The sequence below is a fragment of the Glandiceps talaboti genome, chromosome 2 (genome assembly GCF_964340395.1).
Source record: "Glandiceps talaboti chromosome 2, keGlaTala1.1, whole genome shotgun sequence".
NCBI lineage: Eukaryota > Metazoa > Hemichordata > Enteropneusta > Spengelidae > Glandiceps > Glandiceps talaboti.
In genome coordinates, this window is record NC_135550.1 from 1,170,445 (window position 1) to 1,196,911 (window position 26,467).

At 37.5% G+C, this 26,467-nt stretch overlaps 1 protein-coding gene across 3 annotated transcripts in view; it reads left to right on the forward strand.

Moving 5' to 3' along the window:
- LOC144453776 (actin-histidine N-methyltransferase-like) overlaps positions 1-26,467 on the forward strand; it is a 123,553-nt gene that overhangs the window by 17,875 nt on the left and 79,211 nt on the right. For all 3 annotated transcript variants that reach the window (XM_078145125.1, XM_078145126.1, XM_078145128.1), the window contains exons 4-5: positions 23,492-23,637; positions 24,319-24,391. In XM_078145125.1, the coding sequence (XP_078001251.1) occupies positions 23,492-23,637; positions 24,319-24,391 (219 nt within the window). The remainder of the gene's footprint in view (positions 1-23,491; positions 23,638-24,318; positions 24,392-26,467) is intronic.

Consider the following 26,467-nt stretch of genomic DNA (forward strand, 5'->3'; position numbering starts at 1 on the left):
CTGCCGAGTACATTTCAAATATTCTTGAAGTGTTGTACAAACACAAAGTTTTTTATCAGGGCGGTAAGCTTTCAGCTTTATAACTGGATTAGAAAATCCTGGTCTACTTTGCTTAATTAGACCAGTTGTAACAAAAGTATAGCAAGCTTTGCCTTCTGACATGTATTTCAAGTCCAACATGTGCAATGATTGTTCTCTTGCACCTGTTACTAATGCAATTAGCATACATAATTTTAATGTGAGCATCTTTAAGGTAAGTGTCTTTACCGGCCATACAGTTTTCAAAAAGTTCAAAACTATGGATACATCCCATATAGTCTGATATCTCGGCATAGTTGGTCTCATATTAAAGACACCCTTCATAAATCTGATAATTAAGGGATGAACCCCTACGGTCACAGTTGTACTACTTGTACATAGAGCTGATAAAGCCGACCTCGCTGTATTTAGGGCACTGTAACCCAGTCCTGAGTTATAAAGTTCAGTCAAAAAGTCCAATACTTCAGTTATAGCTGGTTGAAACGGATTTGTTTGGATTTGACGACAAAACTGTATCCACTTCCTGGTGTAGGTACTGTACTGCTTTTTTGTACCCATTCTCCATGATGCCATGATGATATTGGTTGCTGCTGCAGAAATGTTCTGCTTTTTGAGCGATCTCCTGATACTCGACAGGCCATCAGAGTCATTTTCCTCCTCAGAGGATGAAGTTTTGTCGTGTTTGGTATCCGTAGAAAGTTGTCTATCTTTGGTAGAACAACTGGGGTTGCTGTTATCATTTGGAGAAGTTGACTGAACCATGGTTGAGTAGGCCATATCGGTGCTATTACAATGCCTTCTGCCATGTCCACAGTTATCTTCTGTAAGCATCTCCCCAGTACACTGAAAGGAGGAAAACCATAAAAGTAAATACATTGCCAACTTATTGTAAAAGCATCAATATATTTAGCATCTGGCTCTGGATGCCAAGAGACGTAATCTTTCAGCTGTGTGTTCAGTCTAGTTGCGAACAAGTCTATCTCTGGGCACCCCCATATTTTTGCAATATCATTGAATATGAGTGGGTCCAACTGCCATTCAATTTGATCATTGAACTCTCGTGATTTCAAGTCAGCCTCTGTGTTCAGCACACCTGGAAGATGTGCGGCTGTGACCCAAATATTTCTATCTTTACACCACAGCCATATTCGTTTAGCTATATCATTACAGCTTTCAGATTTTACTCCACCCATTTTGTTAATGTAAGCAACTGCTGTTGTGTTGTCGATAAATAATTTGACATGAACATTACTCTCAGTTGCACAAAAGGATTTTAAAGCAAAGAATGCAGCGAGTGGTTCTAGATAGTTAATATGATAATGAGCCTCATGCTCTTTCCATCTACCCCCGCATCTTTTTTCTCCATAACATGCACCCCAACCATGGTTTGATGCATCACATGAGATGACAATACTGGGATTACCCCTAGATATTTTCCTACATTCCTTTGGCAAGCTTTCAACCCACCAAGTTAAATCATGTTTCATTGCAGGTGAAATTATCATATGTGCGTCAAAGCTGCCTTTGTGCAATTTTAGGGCCCGTGTTTTTCCTATTTCAAGGGACCTGTAGAAAAGTGGTCCATATTCCACTGCCGGAATACTGGACACCATGAGGCCAATTACCATTGCCACTGTGCGAATTTTTTCTTGATCTCTGTCAAGAAGTCTGTTGCATTCCTCGGTAAGTTTGTCAAGTTTTGACTGGGTCAATCTAACCGTCATTAGGATAGAGTCAATTTGAAATCCAAGAAATATTAATTTCTGTGTTGGAATGACTACAGATTTCTCATCATGTGCCATGAATCCTAGAGAACAAACTAGTTGCATAGTATCCTTAACAGTTTGCCTGCAGTCATTCTCAGTATCCCCTTTTAGAAGGGAGTCATCGATATAGCCTACAATGACATGTCCATTTTGCCTTAGTGTAGCATACATCGGCTTCAACAACTTTGTGAACATGCGAGGAGCACTAGCCAATCCATTTGGCAAGCATGTATATTGAAAGAGTTTACCTTTCCATTTAAATTTTAGATATTTTTGATGTTCCAATGCAATCGGAACAGAATAATACGCATCGCGTAAATCAATTGAAGCCATATAACAATTTGGCATTATTAGTTTCAAGGCAGTTTCGAAAGTGTCCATTTTAAAATGATGGTACACAATGTGCTCATTCAGGCCTTTTAAATTTAGTATCATACGATAACTTCCATCCTTTTTTGGCCTCACAAATATTGGTGAAATATACTGACCCTTCACATTCTGTGATGGTACAATTACTTTTTTATAAAGCAATTTGTCGATTTCATAATCAATTATTGATTCCTCTTTTTGACTAAAGGGAATATGTGTTGGCATAACAGTTTGCACAGGTGGTAATCCATTGGTAAATTCTATGTGAGAATGCGAAACCATGTCCAAAATGGTCATATCTGATGTAATATGACTCCATTGGCTACTATACTCTTTCAATCTACTTGCTTGAAAAATGGTAGTTTTAGTAATTTCGTTACTTACTATAGCGGAGGTGTTTATTTCGTCTGCTTGACGCTTGGTTTCTGGTTTTTTGGGTAGTTTTTTGAAGAGTTGTTTCCATGATATTGACGGTAGTAGTTACCACGTCCTCTTCCTCTCCAACGAAACCCTCTATTGCGTGATCTTCCACGAGATCCGCCTCTTTGTTGCCAAGTGCTTATCTGACTGCCTGCTTTATTCACTTCCTGAATGTCCTTCACACGTTTACTAACGTCGTCACCAAACAGGTGGTCCGTGAATGGAACTGTTGTTGAACACAGGTGCGAATAGTCCTGTTTCAAGTCAGGCTTCATACAGTCACATCTACGTAAGTTTAGTAGGCGGTTAGAATAGCCAAACAATGCCAAAGCATCGGTTCCAAGATCCAACATTTTCTGAACATCAGTTTGTGTGTCCGTGTCGGAGTTCAGGTTCGCAATTTCTTGCACCAATTTAACTAATGCCGTTGACCCTTTCACGAGAGCCATCTGAATCACCTGAAATTTTGTGTCCATTGTTCTAGTGTCTGGACGAATAATATCCCAAACTAGTTGGTTTACTCTCACTGCTGTGAGTGCCTCACAGTTTTCAGGTCGGTCCAATACCTTTATTAGGTCATTGAACTTCTCGTCAGAGATACCATCCCTGAATAGGCCATTGACAATCTCGGCTAATTGAGAATTGACAGCAATGTCACATTTGTCTTTCACTATAAATTTTCCGGCAATGTCTTTGAACAGAGTGGACGAATTACTTGTACTGGTCTCACCAGACTCGTCGGACTCTTTCTGAATTTTAGCAAGAGGTTCACCATCTGTTTCTTCTAATGGTTCATCGTATTCTTCATACGAATTTTCAAAAGCCTCTTGCATGGTGTCTACTCTCTGACAGAGAGAAGCAATTTTGTCACCCTGTTTCCCTTGGTTTTCCTGGATACTTTTCAGTACCTGCAGAATAGCAGCGTTATCCGTGCCGCCTTCATTCATTTTCGGTCCGTGACCTGTGTTACCACTAGTAGATGCTGTGGCCGTGGCTTGACCAGCAGCTGCACGTTTGCGTTTCTCACGGCTACTAGCCGGGCTAGGTGACTTGTCTTTGTCACCATGTGTATTTGCGTCTTTATCCTGCACACGCACGGCAGCACCGTGCTTTGACGCCATACATACGAATATTATTGAGTCAATTTCTTGAACTCAATAAGAACACAACTACGTTGCGTTAAACCAGCGACGGTGTCTGTAATACATGTACAGCCACGCTGCACATACAGAACTATTGTTTTTGTAGAGAGAAGCCAAACAACGTCCAGCTTCCAAGTTTATGAACAGTACACTGAGGCTACACAAGCGCAGTACAATCTCATGTGATTCCAAGTGCGATGACGTAATAGAATAGTAATCATGTGTCAACGTTATCTCAAAGCAACCGATCACGCACAATGCTGACTAGGCTTACACATTTATAACACTATAAATTAGACTAATTAGTGAGTGTTAATTATCCTCAGTTTACTAGTACTAGTATGTCATTAGACTGGTGAATACACTGTCACATTAACCATGGAAGTGGGGTTTATACTTCCATGCATTAACAAAACTTTTTCCTTTATCATGACCGATAATCCTCTATTGTCTATGCTTTGACCAAAACGCAAACATTTCCCGTCGCTAAATACTTACAAAGTAACAAAACGCGAAAATTTCCCGACGTGAAAAAATCCCGTTTTACAGTATTAATATTGGGGCAATGAGAAACTAATTAGAGTGAATAATGTCTTATGTTAGTGTAGAAGGTGGGAGTCAGACTTCGCCAGGACAACAGTGGTGCAGGGTAGCAGTGATGCTTGGTCGATGTGTACTGGTGTGTCAGAGTTCAGCTATCCATGTGTATACTATATGTATACTCAATATACATTGTTCACCTGTGTAAAATGTGTATCGGGTTTCAGCCGTGCACGTCCACATCCACCTTTGAAGTAAGTGTGAGATAACTACCACCTACTGGCAACAAGAAATTTCCATGTTGGATGTATAGCAGTCAAAGGTAAAGGCTTTTGTGTGAAAAAAGTGCATAGAATAGCGAACTTTAACATTCATAAAGACGTATCGGACAATTTCTGTACATGTCATTTCGTCATTCCGACATAAACCATCTGTTCAGCCGTTGAGGACTAGCAGAGAGACCAAAGAAAACTTAGTAAGATAGCTTATGTCGAACTGTATTATTAATAACATCCTTTAGGGTATTAAAAATAAGACTTGTTTTCGACATAATGATCCCATCAGTGATATGCAAATTTGGGCTAAAAAGGTAGGCAACTGGATAATCATTCAGTAAATGAACACCTATACCTAGCGTGGATCAGCATGTGAGTAAACATTTAAAAAAACTACAGTTTTGCTACAGCACCATTGGTGCTATTTTTTTATTTTTTTTAGCACAACTGAACTGAGGATCAGTAGTGCTGTAGGGATCGCCCAGTGTCTGTCTGTCTGTCTGTCTGTCTGTCTGTGTTTGTGGATGTGTGTGTGTGTGTAAAAACAATTTAAAGTCAAAAACAGCCGGACCGATTTCCATGATTTTTTATGGGTGGATTACCTTGGGTGTCTAGTTGGGAAATTGTTCAAATCAAAATGATCTTAGCACCGATGTGTGATTTGGGTCAATAAAATGGGATTTTTGGTCAAAAAGCTTAAACTTAAAAATTACTGTTCTGATTGGGCTGAAATTTGACTCATTGAGTGAAACATTCTTCAAGATGTTTATACAGAGGATTGTTCATGTTATGATGGTCCCATCAGTGATATGCAAATTTGGGCTAAAAATGTGTCTTTTTGGTCAAAAATCAATAATTCAAAAACTACTGAGCAGATTGGGCTAATGCATCTAGGGATGTATGGACGAAGAACTATTAAGCATACAATGATTCCATGAGTGATATGCAAATTAGGTGTAAAAATGAATTTTTGGTCAAAAACTTATATCTCACAAAGTACTTGGTCAGTGAGATTGAAACTTGTTCAGATTTTCCTTTTGGGCCATAGCAACCATCACCACGCCCTTAACAACAACCAAATGGCAGTAGTACACAAGTGAGTAAACATTCAAAAAATGTATGCAAATATCCCTAGCAACCATGGCCACACCCATGGCAACAGCCAAACCATCGCATATTTCACGAGAACAGGGATTAATAAACAATTGAATAAACATTCCAAAAAATATATGTAAATTTGCCTAGCAACAAGACTACGCCCATAGCGACAGCCAAATAATGATTTATATTGCAAAGATAACAACAGGAATTGGAAGGCAATTGAACAAACAATGAAAAAATGTATGCAAATGTGCCTACCAACAAGACCACGCCCATAGCAACAACCAAGTGATCACATATATATTGCAATATTTTGTTTATTTGTGATATGTCAATAAATAAACCTCTGTTTGTTTTATTAATATTTTATTACTTTAATCCATATTTCGGTTGTGTGTGTGATATTTGAATGCATGTATTTGCAACTATGATGTAGAAAATTTATTTTCCATTCAAAAGATACCTTATTTTTAAAAAAAAAATAAGCAATAAGTATTTGTATATCAGTTTGATTACATAACACCCACATTGTGTTAGTGAGGGGGCTGGTGGACTGACAACAAACAATCCCATGAGGCCAGTGGTGGTGAAAGGGCTAGGAGAGTGTTGATACATTGTGGCAGGTAATAAGTATTACAGATAATCAACAATTACCCTGTCGGACGTCACAAAATTGCAGTGTTGTCTGGTTTTCTCTTTTTAATGTTTCAAGGATTTTATTAGTCACTTCCGCATTTCAAGCTTTCCTATCCTGTCTATTTTTACACAAATGTCGCAAAAGTAGTCATGAAGTATTGTACGATTCATAGAAATATTTGCCACAGTTGTGTTATATGAACTCAGAAAGGGGAATTTAAGAAATTTCTAAAAAAGTTATCCTTATCGTGAAAATTTTGGTTGGTCTGCATTGCGTTGTGTACACTATAAACTGTCTGTGTGTCCCCTAGACGTTCTGTCTCACGAGCTTCTATAACACATGTATTAGAGTACGCATTCATCCTTATACCATGTATGTACGCATCTACAAGCTAATGCTATGTTTGAACGTATTCAGATGAAATGTATAGAGGTACCATCAAATTACAAGTACTTTAATTACCTTTAAATACATGTATGCTAATACAATCACTGGATTTGTTTACAGTTGAAACATTTAGAATGTTATCAGCTGCCTGTGGTTGAATGGCATTTTAACGACTAACGTAGCACTATTCAAACATGGCGGACACGTCCCAATGAAAATACCCAGATGTTGTGCTAGGGAGTCCACAAAAAGGGCAAATTGAATAAGCATTCAAAAAATATATGTAAATTTGCCTAGCAACAAGACCAAGCCCAAAGCAACAGCCAAATAATCACGTATATTGCAAGATAACAGGAACTGAAACACACATGAATAAACTTTCATAAAATAGGTGCAAATGTGCCTAGCAATTGTTAACAAGACCACACCCATAGCAACAGCCATATAATCACATATATTGCAAAGATAACAAGAGAATTAATAGACAAATGAATAAACATTTAAAAATATATGCAAATATGCCTAGCAACAACACCATGCCCATAGCAACAGCCAAATAATCAGATATTGCAAAGATAACAAGAGAATCAATAGACAAATGAATATTAAACATTTCAAAATGTATGCAAATGTGCCTGGCAACAAGACTACGCCCATAGCAACAGCCAAATAATCAGATATTGCAAAGATAACAAGAGAATCAATAGACAAATGAATAAACATTTCAAAATGTATGCAAATGTGCCTGGCAACAAGACCACGCCCATAGCAACAGCCAAATAATCACATATATTGCGAAGATAATGTCAGAAATTCATACACAGGTAAATCAAAACATTAAAAAATGTATGCAAATATATCTGGTAACATGACCACACCCATAGCAACAGCCAAGTGATCGCAGACCAAAGATAGCAACATGGTTGGATAGGCAACTGGATAGTCATTCAGCAAATGAACACCTGGACTAGCATATAAACATTTTAAAAAACTCAGTGTACAGTTGTGCTAGAACATCATTGGCAGTATTTTTGGCACTCATGTCGGAATCAGCCTCGGCCATTTCGCTTCAACAGATACTCCGAAAGTTAAACTGCACTTGCGGTCACTTTCACAGAGTGTCGCCTGATGAGCTTGGCATGCTGTTCATCACCAAAAGATCAGTAATTTTTTGAAAAAAATTGAAACATTGTCTGCTGTCAGGCACACGTACTACTGAAGTTTGGTATACTCCATTTACGTTTCACGTGACAGCTCAAAAGTAATTGGCTTGAAGTGTAGAGATTTGCTACTTTTTCGATCATGTGACACCCTCATAGCATCAGTTGAAACCGGTTGACAACAAGAACTGTACACCCTCAGTGTTGAGCTGGCAGTGGTATGAGTGCTGGATCTTCATTCCCTCGGAACCATGAAGCATTTTGAAAGGGTAAGCATAAGTGTTATGTATAAGAGGGTTTTTATTTTTTAAGATAATATTTTCTTTCAACAACACACACGTTGAAAACTTTGGGTGAGTTGCAGAAAATGGCAGGTAAGTGATGTACCTGGGGTGATGTTCAGAAAGGGTTACTTATTATTGGCCGCTTTTATTCATATTCTTATCATGTTAGCGTATATTAAATACTAAAAAATGCATCTGCTAATTCATTCATACAAAAGTTCAACGTAAAGACCTGTCTTTCCGGCCCCCATTCTCAACATGGGGCACTGCAACTGCGGGAGAGTGCAACGCCATCATATTGTTAGCGTAGGATTTGGAATCGGTTGTGCAAGCCGGCAAATGCATGCAGGTGATGGTCTTTACAGAATTCAAATAGAAATCTCACTGTAACGCTGACTACATTGTTCGCTCAAAATCGATCGTATAACTGCTGTCACTGCAACTAAATTATGATGATCGTCGTAAAAGTGTGCCTCTACGAAAGATCATAAGCGTGATATCACTGTTAGCTGCCACCATTGGAAAATTTATGTGCACTTTTCAAGAATTTTCTTAACAACCCTCTATAACTGCGGTCAGTGTAGTTTGTTTGGCCTGAAGTAGCAGACAGCACAGCAAACCGGTCCATTCAAGGAGTGAGCACATGATAAACACAAACACTAATTGCGCAGAATGTTCCCAGTTTTGCTAAGACTGTATGTATTGACTAAAATATCAAATTCATTTACAGATGCCAATGAAAAGGTGGCTATTAGATAAGGACAAAAATGGAAATATTTTTATATTCAACAAGACTGGCGATGGGACTGAACAGAAAAGAGACCACAAAGACAGACTTATTGAGCTTAAAGCCACTGGGGATAAAATGGGCAATGATGAAATAGTATTGGTAAGTCAAACAGTATTTGCAAAAGTAGTGTTTCATCAAGCATAGTGTTATATGATTTATTTGGTGTATTATTTTATTTGCTTGTTCCCAATTTGATTAAAATGTATAAATGGGGTTTTGCCTAAAATGATAAAAAAACAGAGCATTGTCATTACCTGTTCCCCTCGAAAAAAAGGCAAAATCACCAATATGAATATTTTTTTAAGCTTGAAGATTTTTTTTTACTGAAATATGCTGAATATCAGTTTCAGTGAATAGCACATTGCTAATCATCAGCATAAACTTGTAATACTCTTATGACATAACTGCTAGTAATGTCTCAATGTGGAAAATTTCTCCTTTGATTTCACATGGTCTGCACAGTATAATTATTGCAAACTCAACACACCTAAAACTGTTATGCTGTGATGAATACATATAAAAGGAAACATTTGTGACCTTGAAAATATTCACAGCAACAGCACCACTTTGGGTTGTTTTACTAACTTTGGACTATTAATTAATCTGGAAGTGTGTTTGTTTTTTTTCAGTTCAAAGATGCTGGTTCAACAAGTTCATATGCCCTCAAACTGAAAAACTTTATTTTCAGTGAAAACTTGTTTTGTGAAGTTTAAAGAATGTACTACTGCCAAACAATTTGTGCAACTCTTCAAAAAGATATCCACGTCATCATCCAACAAAAGTCTTCCAGACCAGACTCCTAGTGTCAGCTCTCAAGATGATGAGCATGCAACATCCAGCAGTGGCAGTAATGAAGATATAGATGGAATTTCAACACCACCATCATCGAAGAAACGCAAACAAAAAACTCTGGAGAAGTTGGTCGTGAACATCCCCTCAACTAATGGTGACATTGATGACCAAACATTTTTGGATGAGGCCAACAAATATTTCATGGGAACATACATAGTTATGGTTGCACCTCTTGTGCAACCCCAAATTAGTCCACCAAATGAGGCCGATCAATGAACAGTATGTGGAGACACTGATAGAACACATGTAAAAACATCTAGATTCATCGCTTGGGTTTATGGATTCAGAAGTAAAGACTTTTAAGCCAGACAATCAATTGAGTAGAGGTATATCAAGGAAAAATATCCAGCAGCTTTCAAAGCTATTTGCTGTAAACTTGAAACCACTAATGCCAAAGTTGCTGATGATACTGAAGAGGACTTGACTGGTGATGTTCCTGCTATCCATGGAAAATCATTTTGTATCTACCCAATCTCACAGAAAGAAGAGAATTTTTCAGGTTGCATCTCCAGTGCATTGAATAAAATTCATGTCGTCTTTGTAGGAATCATCAATGCAGTTCAGTGTAAGGTAGGTATTCTGCATTATCAGAAAAACTTCTCAAATGTCAAGGGAAAAAATAATTCTGAGATTCTGACTTACACACTTCACCTTCATATTTGGTGTGTAGATGCATTGTAGTGTGCGACAATGCAGATGAACTGTAAAAAGTGTTGAAAATGGTGAAAACCCTTAATATCACTTGTGTCAGCTGGCTTTGTTATTTTGTTCGTAGGTACCTCTCAATTTCGTGCATGTAGCCTTTGTTTCTGAAGCTGTTGCATTGAAGTACGGTAGATACTTCAAGTTAGACATTGTGCTGTGTGCACATGTACCAGCAATTGAAATGCAAAGCTATTCTTCCACTTTGGTTGCGCAGCTGTCCTTCCAGTTTAAGATATATTATGCAGGATGTATACATGTATATTTGACTTTTTACTTGGATCGCTAAACAACTGTGTATTAGTAGTTACCCTAGAAAATAGTGTTGTAACATGATATATCTTTTTACAACTACTGTGTTATTACTGTATTTTGTTTCAGATCAGTAATGAAGAGGTTACTGACTTGGCCCAATCAATAATGGATGCAAACCTTTGCAAAATGGTGACAGATTACAAGATCGTGGTCATAATGCATGTCAAAAACCTTCATAAGGTACACCTTGAGAACTCCATACATGAGGAGTGGGCATTTATCCATGTCCTCAAACATGTCCAAGATGACACAACCAGTTTGCAGAATGGCAATGGAAATTTTCATCTCAATTCTGGATAAATTTTTTAACCCTTTTCACACTCATTTCCTTGGAAGCAGGTCTAACTAGCACAAAACTGCAGTTGAGCCAAACTTGGGTGGTGAAAGTGTTAAAGTCCTTCTGAAACATACTTCATCCATAACCCTTTCCCCAGTTCAACAATGCAATGTATGCAGCCCATACAGGGCTCAAAATTAAATTTTAAATGTGGTGGTCCGTGTGGACCACCAAAGATTACATTCTGGTGGTCCAAACTAAAATGTGGTGGCCACTACAAAATGAAACTTTAATTTATTTTTACCATGTTTAATGTTCAATAAAGTTAATCACTGTCAGTCTCAGCCATATTACGGGGTACCGTCCATAAGGGGTTGTATGAGGTCTCCTTGTCCTCCTGCCTGCATTCCACCATGCATGTACAGCTGGCTGTGGGTTAAATGGATGGAGTGGTTGACCTAGCAACTTTATTCTCATCAATTCAATTAATCTGGTGGTTGACAGACTGCTCTGCCAGTCTGTCTTTATTGTACCCATGATACTGAAGCTACGTTCACACTCACTAGTGTGAGTTGGTATCACAAGAATTATCTTCACAAGGGTAAGTATATTTTTGAATTCCTATGGTTACTGTCTCAACGTTGCCAGAAATCAAAGTAGGTTAATAGTGGCTTATTTACAACTGTCTCATGTAAAGCCAGCTTGAGTTCACGCCATTCTAGTGGGATTGCATCAATATCACAGTTCTGCCTGACAAGCAAGATCTGAAAGCATGTAGCCATTTGCTGCACTTCTTGCTAACCATATCGCTGCTTATCATCCATGTCCTCAACAGGCCAGTTTCTTTGGTTTAGCACTTTAGCATTATTTAAGATTTCGTTTTCTTCAAAAGAATGAAATCTAGCTTCCAAATGATTCACACAATTGTCAATAAATTCTACTTTATCTCTGTTCACCATGATATCACATTCTGGTCTGAGTAGTGCTCTACCTCCGAGTCTCTCAGCAGTGTTACACTGTAGCCCTTGAAATGTGATAATATCGCTGTCACCATTATCTTCAACAGTGACAAGACCATTAAATTATGTCTCTTGTGGACCAGGGTTGCCTCTGAGTTCCCCTAGATTACAAGTGCAGTATGGAAACTACTCTCAACTGTTTCAACTGAGCTGCCATTTTTTGGAAACATTACTGACAGACGTGATAGTACTCTGTATATGTCAAGTAGTAAGTAAAGAGACTTGATCAATCTGTATGATTTTTAACAGTCTGACAAATCCCTTTGCTTTGTTCTTGGCGTCGGATGACTGACCATCGATCGATACTTGATCAAGGTGAGTGACCAATGGCGCATAATTCTTGGTAACATTGATGAGTGCACACTCATGGTGACCAATCCATCGAGTACCCTGCACATTTGACAGTTTGTAGACATGCTGATTGGCAGCTTCTCCAGCCTGCTGTAGATTGGTCCAATTTAATGGTGAATTCTTGTAAAACTTAAAAATGTTCAGCAGGAAAACTTCTACTTCGTTGAAATACTGACATCCTTTCAAAGACTGTTTGATAGTAGACTCCATCCGATGGGCCACACAGTGTATCAATGAAGGCACATCTCTGGATAATCTTGCACTGACCCCTTTGTTTTTACCAAAGTTCACAGCAGCCCCATCTGCTCCAACACTGACATTTCACTCTTTCCAATTTTCCATACTGAGTTTGTTGTTGAGGGCTGTATCGACTGACCTTAAAATTCCTTCACTCGTTGCACGGCCAAGTGATTGTAAGGAAAAATATTTCGTCACAGGTCGCCTATCTTCGATCAGATGGAGGTACAATATTTCCTTGTCAATAATTGCCACATCTGTAGCAGAGACTCTTCAGCTCATCAGGCTGGACTTCGGAGATATAATGTACAAATGTATATGCCTGTTTATCATTTTTATACGCTGATCCCAGGTCAACGTCATTCAATTCTTGTTAGGCACACTGAGAAGGGAAATCAGAAAACGGCTGTTCAGCGATCACTAAATAGTAGGCAGTGCGAAAAAGTTTTTCAATTTTCTGAATTTGATCACGTTCAGCATTTAAAAATCCCTGTTCTATCAGTGCATTTAAATTTCTACCTGCTAATTGATTGACCTTGAACATGCCTGTTGCCTTCTTGTGTGGTTCGCTTGTTTCGTGTTTCGTAACTGATGACAGACGGAAATTACTGGTCCCTTGGCGAAATGCACTGTCAACTGAGCTGAAATCTCGGCGCCACTGGCAGTACATTGTATTATTTTCACTACAGTAAACCAGCCACGGGCAAGTGGCATGACATTTGACGACATTTATTATCATAATATATACATGATATACTTTCAATAGTACTTCATATCCAATGGTGATGTCCAATAGTATTGCAAAACGTCATATATGATAAGTAGCTATTGCATATTTATCATTAGTTTCATGGATATCTGTGAAACACAGTCACTCGTTCATGGGATAGGTGAAAGCATTACAAGTAGATGAGTGACAGCTAGGAATGGCGATACAGAGATTCAGTCGACCTTTGCACCCAAGAGATTAAGAACAAATACGGAAGTGCCATTCAGTCATTTACTGAACAAGGCCATCACCAAAGTACTCAAAACGAACAAAATTTAAGTGGTGGTCCACATGGACCACCAACTGTTCGATTTTGGTGGTCCAAACTGAAAAAGTGGTGGCTTTTGGACGCAAGACCACCGTTAATTTCAAGCCCTGCCATAGGCAAATGCAGACAACACCCTGGACACCCTCAGGTTCACATTTTTACCTCCCATAAGGGGAGGTATTGAAATGATGTAAATGTAAATGTGCCTAGCAACAAGACCACACGAATAGCAACTGCTAAATGATCAGTTGTATTGCAAAGATAACAACAGATATTAATAGACAGATGAACAAACATTCAAAAAAATGTATGTAGATATACTTAGCAACAAGACCATGCCCATAGCAACAGCTATATGATCACATATATTGCAAAGATAACATTAGGGATTCATAGATAAGTTAGCAAACATTCAAAAAATGTATGCAAATATGTCTAGCAACATGACCACGCCCATAGGAACAGCCAAATGATCGTGTATATTGCAAAGATCACAGCAGGGTTGGATAGGCAACTGGATAACCATTCAACACCTATACCTAGCGTGGATCAGCATGTGGGTAAACATTTTTTAAAAACTGTATAGTTGTGCTACAACTCCATTAGCGCTATTTTTACTTCCATAAGGGAACAGGAGGTATTAAATTGGCACTGTCTGTCCTTGTGTCTATTTGTCTGTGTCATCATTTTCTGAAAAATGGCTGGCTCAATTATAATGAAATTTGGTACACGTAATGTTAGCTAAGGGTAATGGCTAGACCTGATTAGTTTTCGAGTGATAGCTAATCATCATCATTAATTAAAGTCGAATTCTTCACCAACTGTCCTTCTTTCCATGTGGCAATCACATTCCTCTAGTGCTGCCTGTTCGCATAGTCATTGATGTTTAATCTGATCTGTACATTGTCCTTCCACCATACTCTTCCATGTCAGCTTTGGTCACCCTCTCCTGTTCATGCTAATTAAGTCAATTTGCATAGCAATGAAATCAACTAATTAAGGGACAATATCAAAATCAAACACATCGTAATTACGTCTCCTCACGAGTAGCTCCTAGTAGCTCCGATCATAGATCCTCCACCCTATGGAGGGTCTATGCTCTGATGTACTACGGTGAATATTCATAAGTCTCGATGCATATTCCAGGGTTCTCACGGTCCTGGAAAACCCTGGAAAACCCTGGAATTTCAAACCCTCCCTGGAAAACCCTGGAAAATGCGCCCTACCCCTGGAAAACCCTGGAAAATGATCATGATCAATCGATCGATTAATATTGACGATCGTCATGTTTGCTCGAGCCACCCATTCATATGGTTCTGAATCTCGTAAATGCGAAATGGCGAAAATATTTTCAAAGTCTTTCACCACGGTGGTGAATCAAAATTCACGCCGATTAAACCCAGACAAGTCAAACGATCGGTACACGAGACACTTTGCCCCACAGACCGTGCCTATGCGTAGTTGAATGGGGGGCGCCGCAGTGTTTGTTTCGATCTTGCGTATATTGCTACTCCATCTCCCAGTCGTCATTTCAGAGACATGATATTGCATTAACAGACCCGGCCGGGGGTAAAAGTAGGTCTGCTAACAAGATTATCGTAACATTGTAGCGAGTATCAAAGCATCATCAACCACGATTAGAAATTGTTACAAGTTCGGCGCACGAGTCGACATACTATTAGCTCAGGCATTGCAATACTAGGGCCTGGGCCTCGGGAAGTGCAGTCGAATTTCCGGGTTGTGGAAGTATGGTTGTGACTTTTATGTCGTCGATAAATGGGTATTTGTGTTACATGTTCTAAAAGAATAAACTAACTACTGTTTTATGTTGTCGGTACAGTAACATTCGTCAATGGTCAAGTTGAGTTGAGAAATCACGATGTTCCACAACTCGTGGCATCCGTACATAAACATCGAGACGCAAGCGATGAATGTATTCAGTTATTCATAGCTCGAAATTTCGTTACGTAAATGACGTTTTTATTCTAAATTTTGAAGAAAAAAATTATTTTAGGTGACTTATAAATCTAGTAACGTCAAAGCATACAATAACGAGGATAAACTTTAGGTTTTAATTTATTTTTCTGGATATGTCTGAATTAGACTGACGAATGCTGCGACTCAATCTTACACGATCAATGCACCAGCTTAACGAAACTGCTACTTAGGGGGTATGACAGAGGTTTTGAAACCAACATCTTGCATAGTGTCGATTGTCTTTAAAATGTTTTGTAACATATTATGGGAGCTGTTGTTAATTTTTTTTCTCGTCCACATAAGACAATTAGATGTCATTCAAAAAATATACTTTAGTGTCAACACCCCTGGAAAATGGCCAAAATCGATATGAATACCCCTGGAAAACTGACGAAAAACCCCTGGAAAGTCCTGGAATTTTGTTTTGCTTTAAGTGTACGAACCCTGATATTCATATAATTTTAATAGGTTGTAGACAATAAAAAGTAAACACCTATTGTCCGTTATTCATGACCCCAAACTGCGATCATTTATGCGTAGTCTTCATTGTGAAAAAAATCACGAAACAAAAAGATTTTCTTTCCTGTGCAAATCAGTGGCCATGGCACACTTACCTTTTTAAATTTTATTCATTCGATGCCTTCTCTGGCATTCGTACAGTCAGCTAGTCAACATGTCAACCATTTTCGTCTGGCTGGTGAAGGGTGCATTTGTCGTGTTAGATTTGAGTCGCAGGATTCATCAGTCGAATTTGAACATTGTGCACAAAAATAAATTAAAAACTAAAGCTTATCTCACATATATAGTTTAATTTGACTGATTTAGATGCCACCCAAAAACATTTTCTTTCAAAATTTTGAGGAAGAACGTCATTTATTTAACAAAATTTCGTGCTACGAATAACTGAGTACGTTCATCACTTGCATCTCTATGTTTATATCTACGCCACGTGTTGCCGAACATTGCGATTTCTCAACTCAACCCCATCATTTAGGAATGTTACTGTACTGACAAACATAAAAAAATAGTTGTTGTTTTAGAATATATGAAACAAATACTGTTTATCAATGATATAAAAGTCAAAGCTGCACTTCCGCAACCCAGAAATTCAACTGCATTTCTTGGCCCTATCATGGCCGCCAAGCGTGAGCTTCTAAGTTGAAGTTGTAGTGTTAGTTTGTTGAACATGCAAAAAAAAAGTCTAACTGCGATTGATGCTTTGAGACTCACTTTAATTGTACGATAATCTTCCTCAAAGATTTATTGTTAACCCGGAACTGTTACAATATTACGTTCATGCGTCCATCACAAATTTCGAATTGATGCAGTTTCTACATACTGTCATGTACGTTGTAAAAGATTTACTGAATATTAAAACTTTGATTTCGTGTTTGATGAATATCGCCCATGAACTTGCACTCATAAGAACATGTACAGGTAGTAGTTTCATCAGCACATTACTGCTGGAGGACGTGGTTTTCTTTGACAATTGAAAATTATGATAAACTTTGTTGGGTAACTATGTTGTATCTTAAATTTGCAAGCTTCAAATTTCATATAATATGGTACATACCCATCAACCATAACAATACGCACCTGGCCTATGATGCGGGTTTGTCGATACAACTTTTACCTTTAATGAGTAATGTGAATAATTAACGATATTCAGTAGCAGTATCATGCACTCTTAAAATTCCGTATAATTTAGCACATACATTAACCTAAGAAAGTGCACTTGTACAAAAAAGCCTGTTAGCATAATTTTATTTTAGTTTTAATTAGTAATTTGCATAATTAGTGATTCCCTTACGAGAGGCTTTCAGTTTAAATCTGGTAATACCTCAAGTAACCTTACAGGGAGATAAAATGCATACTTCAGTACATACATTAACCATAACAAATCATGTATGTCCTATATGGACATATGCGCTTAGTTATGGTTAATGTATGTACTGAATTATATTGAAATGGAAGTATGTGTTCTTAAGATATAACATGTATAATAGCTATACATGTAGTTTAGAATTATGTATTCCAACAATATGAATAGGCCCAAAAATCTATGGTTTTTGCCCTTACGAGAGGCATAGTTTCAGTCTGGTTATTGTTGGTATTATGAATGGTGTGAACATGTATCTTTTATCTCTGGCAACTTGTACACAACACACAAGATTTGAAACGACCATTTCAGTGCACTCTAGAATAACCGTGGGAAAATTGCATTGGGGCATATTTTTGTGCTGATACTCACAATGGAATTGTTGGAACAATTTGGGCAACTTATGTCCAGTAATTTTCCAAGTACGAAAGGCCTTGTGTATCTACAAGTCATCCCAAAGCAGTCTGTGTATCTCTAACTTGCTGGAAATGAATGATGACTGCAACCCTTGGCATAGACAAACATATTCTGCTAGAATCTCAGCAAGTCAATATGTGTGTACTATTAAGTCTGCCCTTGCTGTGACCATACTAATTCACGCAGAAAGAAACATGGTTATAGTCTTGCATATGGTGGCCAGTCAATGCGTGACTTGTGCAGTGAACAGGAGTTTTATAGGATTCATTGACAAAAATGAGGACTGGTATGAAAGTAACCTCTTTTATTCTGATAACAGTATCATTTACCATGTATTATTTTCTTGGTACTGAATAATGATATTTTTCTTTTCTTTTTCATTCTTGAAAAGCAAAATTTTGGGTATCATGATTGCAAAGTATGGAAGTGTGAACATGATCAATAAAGACAACATGTACCAACATGATGCAATTGATAGTCTGATAGCCAAATCATAGATGACTTCATGTCACCTGGGTGCATTGTTTTTTGTTTTTCAAGTGGTAAGTTTTATAGACATGCATCCCTATGTGTACAGTAACCTATACATAAAGTACTGGTAATCTGAAAGGGCGAACACAAGTCCCACTTAACATTTCAACTGATTTGATCATTTACCCCCCCACCCCCCACCCCCCCATTGCCACCCACCATGTGGCAATTTTGACAAGCTTGACCCTTCTGGGGTACCCTGTATTTGGTGGGTGTATTACCTTGGGTGTCTAGTTGGAAAATTGTTCAAATCAAAATGATTTTACTACTGGTGTGTAATTTGGGTAAAAAAATATCATTTTTGGTTAAAAAACTTAAACTCAAAAGCTACTGGGCAGATCGGTCTGGAATTTGATGGGAAGAATCTTAAGATGATCCCATCAGTGATATGCAAATTAGTGCTACAAATGTGTCTTTTTGGTCAAAAATCTTTAATTCTCAAACTACTGAGCAGATTGGGCTGCAATTTAACGGGGATGCATCTGTAGTTGTTTAGATGGAGAAATATTAAGCCTATTATGATCTCATCAGTGATGTGCAAATTAGGTGTGAATTTTGGTCAAAAACTTGTATCTCAAAAAGTACTTGGTCAATGAGACTGAAACTTGGTAAGATGTTTCTGGAAGTGTTATTCTGCAGATTTCAATTCAATTGGCCCTAGCAACCATGACCACACCCTTAGCAACAACCAAATGGCAGTATATTCTGATTAAATAACATCATCTGATAGGCAAGTGAGTAAACAGTAAAAAATGTATGCAAATATCCCAGCAACCATGACCATGCCCATAGCAACAGTCAAACGGTGGTGTATTTTACTAAGATAACAGGGATTTGTAGGAAACAACCAACATTCAAAAAGTGTATGCAAATATACCTAGCAACAAGTCCCCATGCCCATGGCAACAGCCAAATGATGACAGTATTGCAAAGATAACAACAGGGATTAATAGACAATTGAATAAACATTCAAGAAATGTATGCAAATAAACCTAGCAACAAGACCACGCCCATAGCAACAGCCATATGATCATGTAAATGGCAAAGATAACATCAGGGATTCATAGATAAGTTAACAAACATTCAAAAAATGTATGCAAATATGTCTAGCAACATAACTACGCCCATAGGAACAGCCAAATGATCGTGTATATTGCAAAGATAACAGCTGGGTTGGATAGGCAACTGGGTAGTCATTCAGCAAATAACACATACCTAGCATGGATCAGTATGTGGGTAAACATCTTTTAAATCTGTATAGTTGTGCTACAATGCCACTTGCACTATTTTTAATTCTAATTCTGAATGATTTTACCTGATTAGGGTTATCAAAAGGGTGGTCAGTTTTCTCTGGTTTACAAGTGCTATGCATACACACAGTCATGCCAGTCTACCTATATTGCATTAAACCTGAATTAAAAATAGTACTACACTGTGAATATCAGATTGGATCGGATACCTTAGTTGATAAGTCCCTACCATTATCCCTTGTAATGTTCCTATCTTCCTAGGAAGACAGTCGGAAACTTTGATCTGTGTTTTCACTGACCAGCCCCTGCTGTGCTTTGCTTACATCCAATCTCCCTACAGTCTTTCTACTGCATAGAGAAATGAAATATAGGGAGATTGGAGGATGATAACAAAGGCACTGATCAAAGTTCCTCAGTATTTTCCTAGGAAGATAGGAACAAGTAGAAATAATGTTTATTACAGTATGAACCAAATCATATTCCCATCAGAATAGTCACGAGTGACCTTTTTACTCTAAATTGCAGGTACTGCATGCAAAGCAATGAAACAGTATAATATTGACAGTGTGGTGGTTGTGCCAGATGTGGAAGAATATTTGAAAAACTGCTGAGTGCTGAGGAAGAATAATAAAGTTCTAGCGTCGTCCCATAGGAAATATGACATCAAAACTATCAAAAACAATGTCAATAATCCTTTTCATTCAAGGTAGTAAAATTACCAGGTTCATGAAAAAATGAAGTAAAAACACAATCAGAATATGGTCATCTTGAATCATTAACAAGTGGTGGTACCAGGATGGATTATATTGACTCCATCGTCAAGATACGTCAAAAAAGAAAGAAAGAAAAGAAGATGGGACAGGCCTTGCAGAAGCTTCCTGTTATTGAAATGGAATTTCCATACTTGCAAATAATTTTGTTGAGAAACCTCAATTTTTCCACAATTTTACCATGATATTGATAATGCTGTGCAGGAGATGAAAAATCTTGACATCAATATTTTCATTAGACTAAAAAGTATATAGAAACCTCACTTCTTGCAAGAAAAATGGACAAACTAGGCTTTGCTGTACCTGTTCTGCGGTCTGTCTAGAAGGTAGTGCGTTTGATCAACATTGGGAAGCTCACTTCAAGGGAAGTCAAGAAGGCGCTGTGTAATCTTTGTTTTTGAAAAAAGTAAATTATAACTAAATTGTTCAGTCACTTGTTTGTAAGTCAACTTCAGAAAATAATGTGGTTACGCAGTGTATTATGCATTCTGTGTTTGGAAATGGAAATTTCATAAAACCTTTGTTTTAAACTACACAGAAATTTCTTTTCTGGCAAGCATAGCTGAAAAAAGCCACCAGTAGCTTTTGCAGACTCTTTTGAAATAGAAATTCCCATAACTTATAACTGTCACTGAAGTTAGTTGTAGGTTACAGGTAATACAACTCTTATGTTGGTTGCTATTGCTGTCGTGGTTCCAAATGTGCACTATTGCACATGCAAAATCTTACCATTCAATGGTTTTCTGTCGATTTTTGGCTCCTTAATTTTGACAGAATAAATTATAGTGAAGAATAAAGATAAGCATGCTTTTATGAAAATTCACAATCATTTGAGACATCTCTAAGAAAACCCTTCAAAATTTCAAAAAATGACATGGCAAAGTGTAAACATTTGCATATATTTGATGTCATTGGCCAACGACATTAAAAACTGATCAGTGAGCTGTTTAACTACAAAATGAGCAATTTCAGAGCTTTGCTAATTCTCCCTAGCATGGTTTGCCTAGCAACTTTGAATCCTTTAATATCTACTCAAAAGCACATTTATAGATCTCGAGTTCAGGTCAGAAAAATAGAAGTTCAAAGGGTATGTAGTAGTTGTGGCAATGTTTAGGAGCGGAGATTGCCATTACTACATGTACTTTTAAGTTTAAAACAAGAAAATCAAACATTTTGGTAAGTTGTCCCACAGATTGCACAAGCAGGACATGCAGTGTGTTTGGAAAGCTGAAAACACACAGCCCCTGCAGGTCATTTGCCCTTGGATTTTTTTTTATTTTCAAGAGCCCCATGACAGCAAGTCTCTTGAAAAACCTCTTCAAAAAGACTAAACCAATTCTGTATTTCAAAAAATTGGCTGTATCTAAATAATCTTTAAGAAGAAAGACAACAAAGGACAGTCAAGCATTTTGAATAAACACCAGGCTTTATTGGTTAGTAGTGATACTGTGTACAGATAATCAACAAGTACTGCACTTAAAATTGAGTTTCCTTCGCTAGTGCTAGTAACATTCATAAACAAAGTCAAGTTGCAGAAATATTATCACTCAAACAACAGATCAAGTTTTGAAAAATTTGTCCAAAAAATGCCGGACTATCCACCAATTTAGGTGTATTCTCAATAAAGAAAGGTCTGCACAACATAACTGTCTTTTTAGCCTATTTGCCCCCCCCCCCCCCCCCCCCCCCTCCTACCTTTCTGAAAATGCAACTTCTTCATAGAAAACATTAGTGTTGGACCAAACCATGATGGTGAAAAAGTTAAATGTTTCAAGCGAACATCACACAATTCAGTTGTCAATAAACATTGTCAAATTCTAGAAACATCATCACTCATACAACAGGTCAATTTTTTCAAATTTGTCCAAAAAAAGCTGGACTATCCACTAATTTTGGTGTAGGAAATTTCTGTTCCCAATAAAGAAAGGTCAGCACAACATAACTCTCTATAGCCTATTTGCCCCACATCCCCACCATCATGGTTAAGTCAAACACCATGTTTCCTATCGCAAAGTTGGACATCCACAAATGTTTCAAACAAACATCACTCAATTCAGTTGTAAACCATGGGTATGTACATGTTTTCTCAGCAACTATCTTCTAAATAGGCAAAATTTTTATATCTTGTGCACTTTTTTTTGCAAAAAGTGGCAAATATTATTTTTAATGGGAAGTAGCCACAGTAAAAATAAATGTAAAAGTCCAAGGCTATAAAACTACTACTCTTGACCAAAAAGTTTGTAGGTGAAAAAAAATTGGCAGTATTTGCAAGTTTTTTGAAAGTCTACTTAACATGTATTTTCGGCAAAATTTACTTATTTTTCTGTGTTGAGAAATGTTAGCTTGACAAATATGCAGGATAATGTCCAAGTTATTAAAGTTTCCAACTTAGTTAAAATTGGTCAAGATGTAGCAAATATCTTTGAATGTGAGAGGATTTGTGAACTTTAGAATATAACCTTTTATTTTTAGAAGGTGATATTAAATAATATGTAAAAGAATCAGGGTTCACTAAACAGCTACAGCCTAGGAAAATCTTCCAGAGATCGGAGCAGAGTTGGAAGGTAGCTACAGGGCACACGTTGCCATACCATCATGCCATATCAATATATGGTAAAGATAACAACAAGGCTGGATAGGCAACCAGATAAACATAAACAAAAAACTACAGTTGTGCTACAATGCCATTGGCTCTGTTTTTACATGGGAACATTTACCACTAGATCAACTGACAGAAAATTTTGTGCTAATTATCTTCCATATATGACTACATGTATGTAGATCTTGCCCTGAAACTAACCAGTTCTAGCCAAAATATTGTGTACCAAATTTCATTTGAATTGAGGGAGCTGTTTTTGAGAAAATCATGACAAACAGACAGACAACATAAACCCCAAAACCACCACTTATGAAACCGTCAATGCAAAGCAAAAATGGATTATTTTCAAATTGCTTGTTTTCTTGAAGATGTGGGTAAAGAAGAAGTGGCCAGAGATGAATGTGTGGAATTATTTATGTCTTGGTTAAAATCCAATGCTGTTAAGACAGATCATGTCAAAGTTGAGAAATATGGTCACAAAGGATTTGGTTTGACAGCTGTACAAGACATCAAGGTAATCAAGTAAAAGTAGACTTTTAATTTTAAAAAATGGTTGCAAGAAGAAAAATAAATACATCATTGCTAAGTCATGGACGGTTGGAGACTATGATGCAAAAACCTACAACGTATTGAGATGTATGACTTTGTACCGGGATGAGATGCTATAAGTACATGTGTGATTTACAAGTGTTTGCGTGATAGCAGACTCTCTTTTATAAATTGTATCAAATATTGCTGGAATAGAGCAAGAGTATACCAGTTTTCAGCTTCATATGGTTCATTATTAAAATTTTCTAGGGTTAAAGCTGTAAGACACTGGAATTATTTATAGCCAACCTCAAAAATCCTTTTCCTTTTTTTGTGCATTTGCCAGTCATTATTTTTCTTAGATTTTGTGTAATTTTCATAAGAGTAGATTTTATTAGATAAAAGTACAATATACCAACTTTCTGTGTGAAATGTGTTTTTTAGTGAGACATCATATGAAACCACTAACCACTTTATTACATCGCTAAAACAAAACAGCATAGTGAAGAGCTGGACAACTGAACCACTTCTACATGTTATCAAAATAAAAAATAAAAAGAACAGCGGAGCTTGTTTATGCCTAAGACTCGCTGTGTATAAAATGGGCTGTGTTTCATATACTTGAATTCCCCTTAACCAAAGTTTCTTTGGGTATTTCTCCCTCCAGGGTAAAACTGACATGTTCAAAATACACAGAAGAGTAATGTTGACAACAGAGACTGCCAAGGCATCAGTCTTAGGTGAGATAAATATATTTGATAACACATAATAATTAAATAATACTATATAATGATAATAATTTTAACACAGTGGACCCTTGCTAAGTCGTGCCTCGATAACTTGGCTTCCATTTTTAGTTCCTGCCGGGCGAAGTCTGGGACGGGGACTTATGGATTGGGTTCAGTCTATCCGTCCGTCCAGAACCGTTTCTTGGAGATGCCTTGACCAATTTTTTTCAAACTTGGTACAGGGGCAACATACAATGGCATACATATGCACGTCAATTTGTTTCATGATACGATCCAATATGGCCGCCTAGCAGCCATTTTGTTTGCGAATTTTCCATGTCCAAAGCCATAACTCAGACATGCTTGAACAGATCTCATTCAAAGTTGGTATTAGGACAGTGTTCTATGACATACATGTATCCATTTTCGTCGTGATACGATCCAATATGGCTGCCTGGCAGCCATTTTGTTTGCGAATTTTCCATGTCCAAAGCCATAACTCAGACACGCTTTAACAGATCTCATTCAGAGTTGGTATTAGGACAGTGTTCTATGACATATATGTGCATATTCATTGTTGTCGTGATACAATCCAATATGGCTGCCTAGCAGTGATTTTATTTGCGAATTTTCCATGTTCAAAGCCATAACTCAGACATACTTGAACAGATCTCATTCAAAGTTGGTATTAGGACAGTGTTCTATGACATACATGTGCATATCCATTTTCATTGTGATACAATCCGATATGGCTGCCTGGCAGCGATTTTGTAGGCACAGTTTTCATGTCCAAAGCCATAACTCAGACATGCTTGAACAGACCCCCCCCCCCTCCCCGTACCCGACCCATCCTTTATTGTTGAATGGTTTATTCCATCACGTCATCTTGAAGAGTAGGCATGTCCCATGTCCAATGAGGAGACACAACATATCTAAGTCTGTTTGATTTAGGTTCACAAGTGTTGTTGCGTGATCAGAGTAGTGATATCAAGAAAATGACAACATAAACTGCCAGTTCCTTAAAACCCAATAGCGGTGACTATGTCATTCTCAATGACTTGTTCCTATAATCTGAAGATTTCTTTCATTTAGAAAAAACAAGTTGATTTGTGAAAGACCTAAGTCCTCATCGTAAAGGTTACTGCATAAAAGTATTTTATACATTGTTCTTTAACTAGAAACCTTTTCACACATAACAGTAACACAGGTTTTTAGGGAGTGCCGATGTGACACAACGTACGATGCAAATAATTGAATCATGAATGTTGACACCTGTCAATCTCAAACTTGTTATCAGTTTCGATAAATAGGTGTCATGGTTTTACTTTGACTTTATGATAACATGCAATGGCAGGGGTTCATCGGAATTTTGATCAACCTGTGCTTTCAAAGAAAATGACGACTGTCTGTGTCACTGTGCCAATATTGAAGTGTTGCAGCTGTGTTACTGAAGTGCTCAATAAAGCTTATTAAATTATTTCAACAAAGATCAAAGAATGTTGCGTTCACAATGCCATCTCACACTGTTATCATTCATATGATTCAGAACTCTTTTGAATGTGAAATGGCGAAACTGTTTTCAAAGTGTTTTGCCGTGCTGGTGAATCAAAATTCTCGATCGTTTGCATTCCATGATATACTTCTACCCTAATACCATTGTCAATAACCTTGACCAACCGATCACTTGGCTAACTGACCTTCAGACTGATTTATTATTACCAAATAAAATAATCAAGTTTGAACCAGCTTGAAAAACTGCTTCCACTTATTAACAAACTTGATCTAACAACCCATAGTTGGTTACATGGTAAGTACAATTATGTCATACACATATTTAACATTGATGGTGTTCGGAGTCTCCCTCCCTCTTCTACTGACACAGACACAAACTCAGTGAAAATGTGATTTGGTAGTTGATCAACACTATTGGCTGACTGAACACCAAGTCTTGCATGAAGCTTTGATACCTTTATTTTCAAAGAATTCAAGGAATATGGCTTCAATGGGATGTCATTTGGAAATGAGTTTGAATTGGCTGCCTTAGTACTTGATAGCTCAGTAATAATATTAAATAATCTTCTGTTGTCT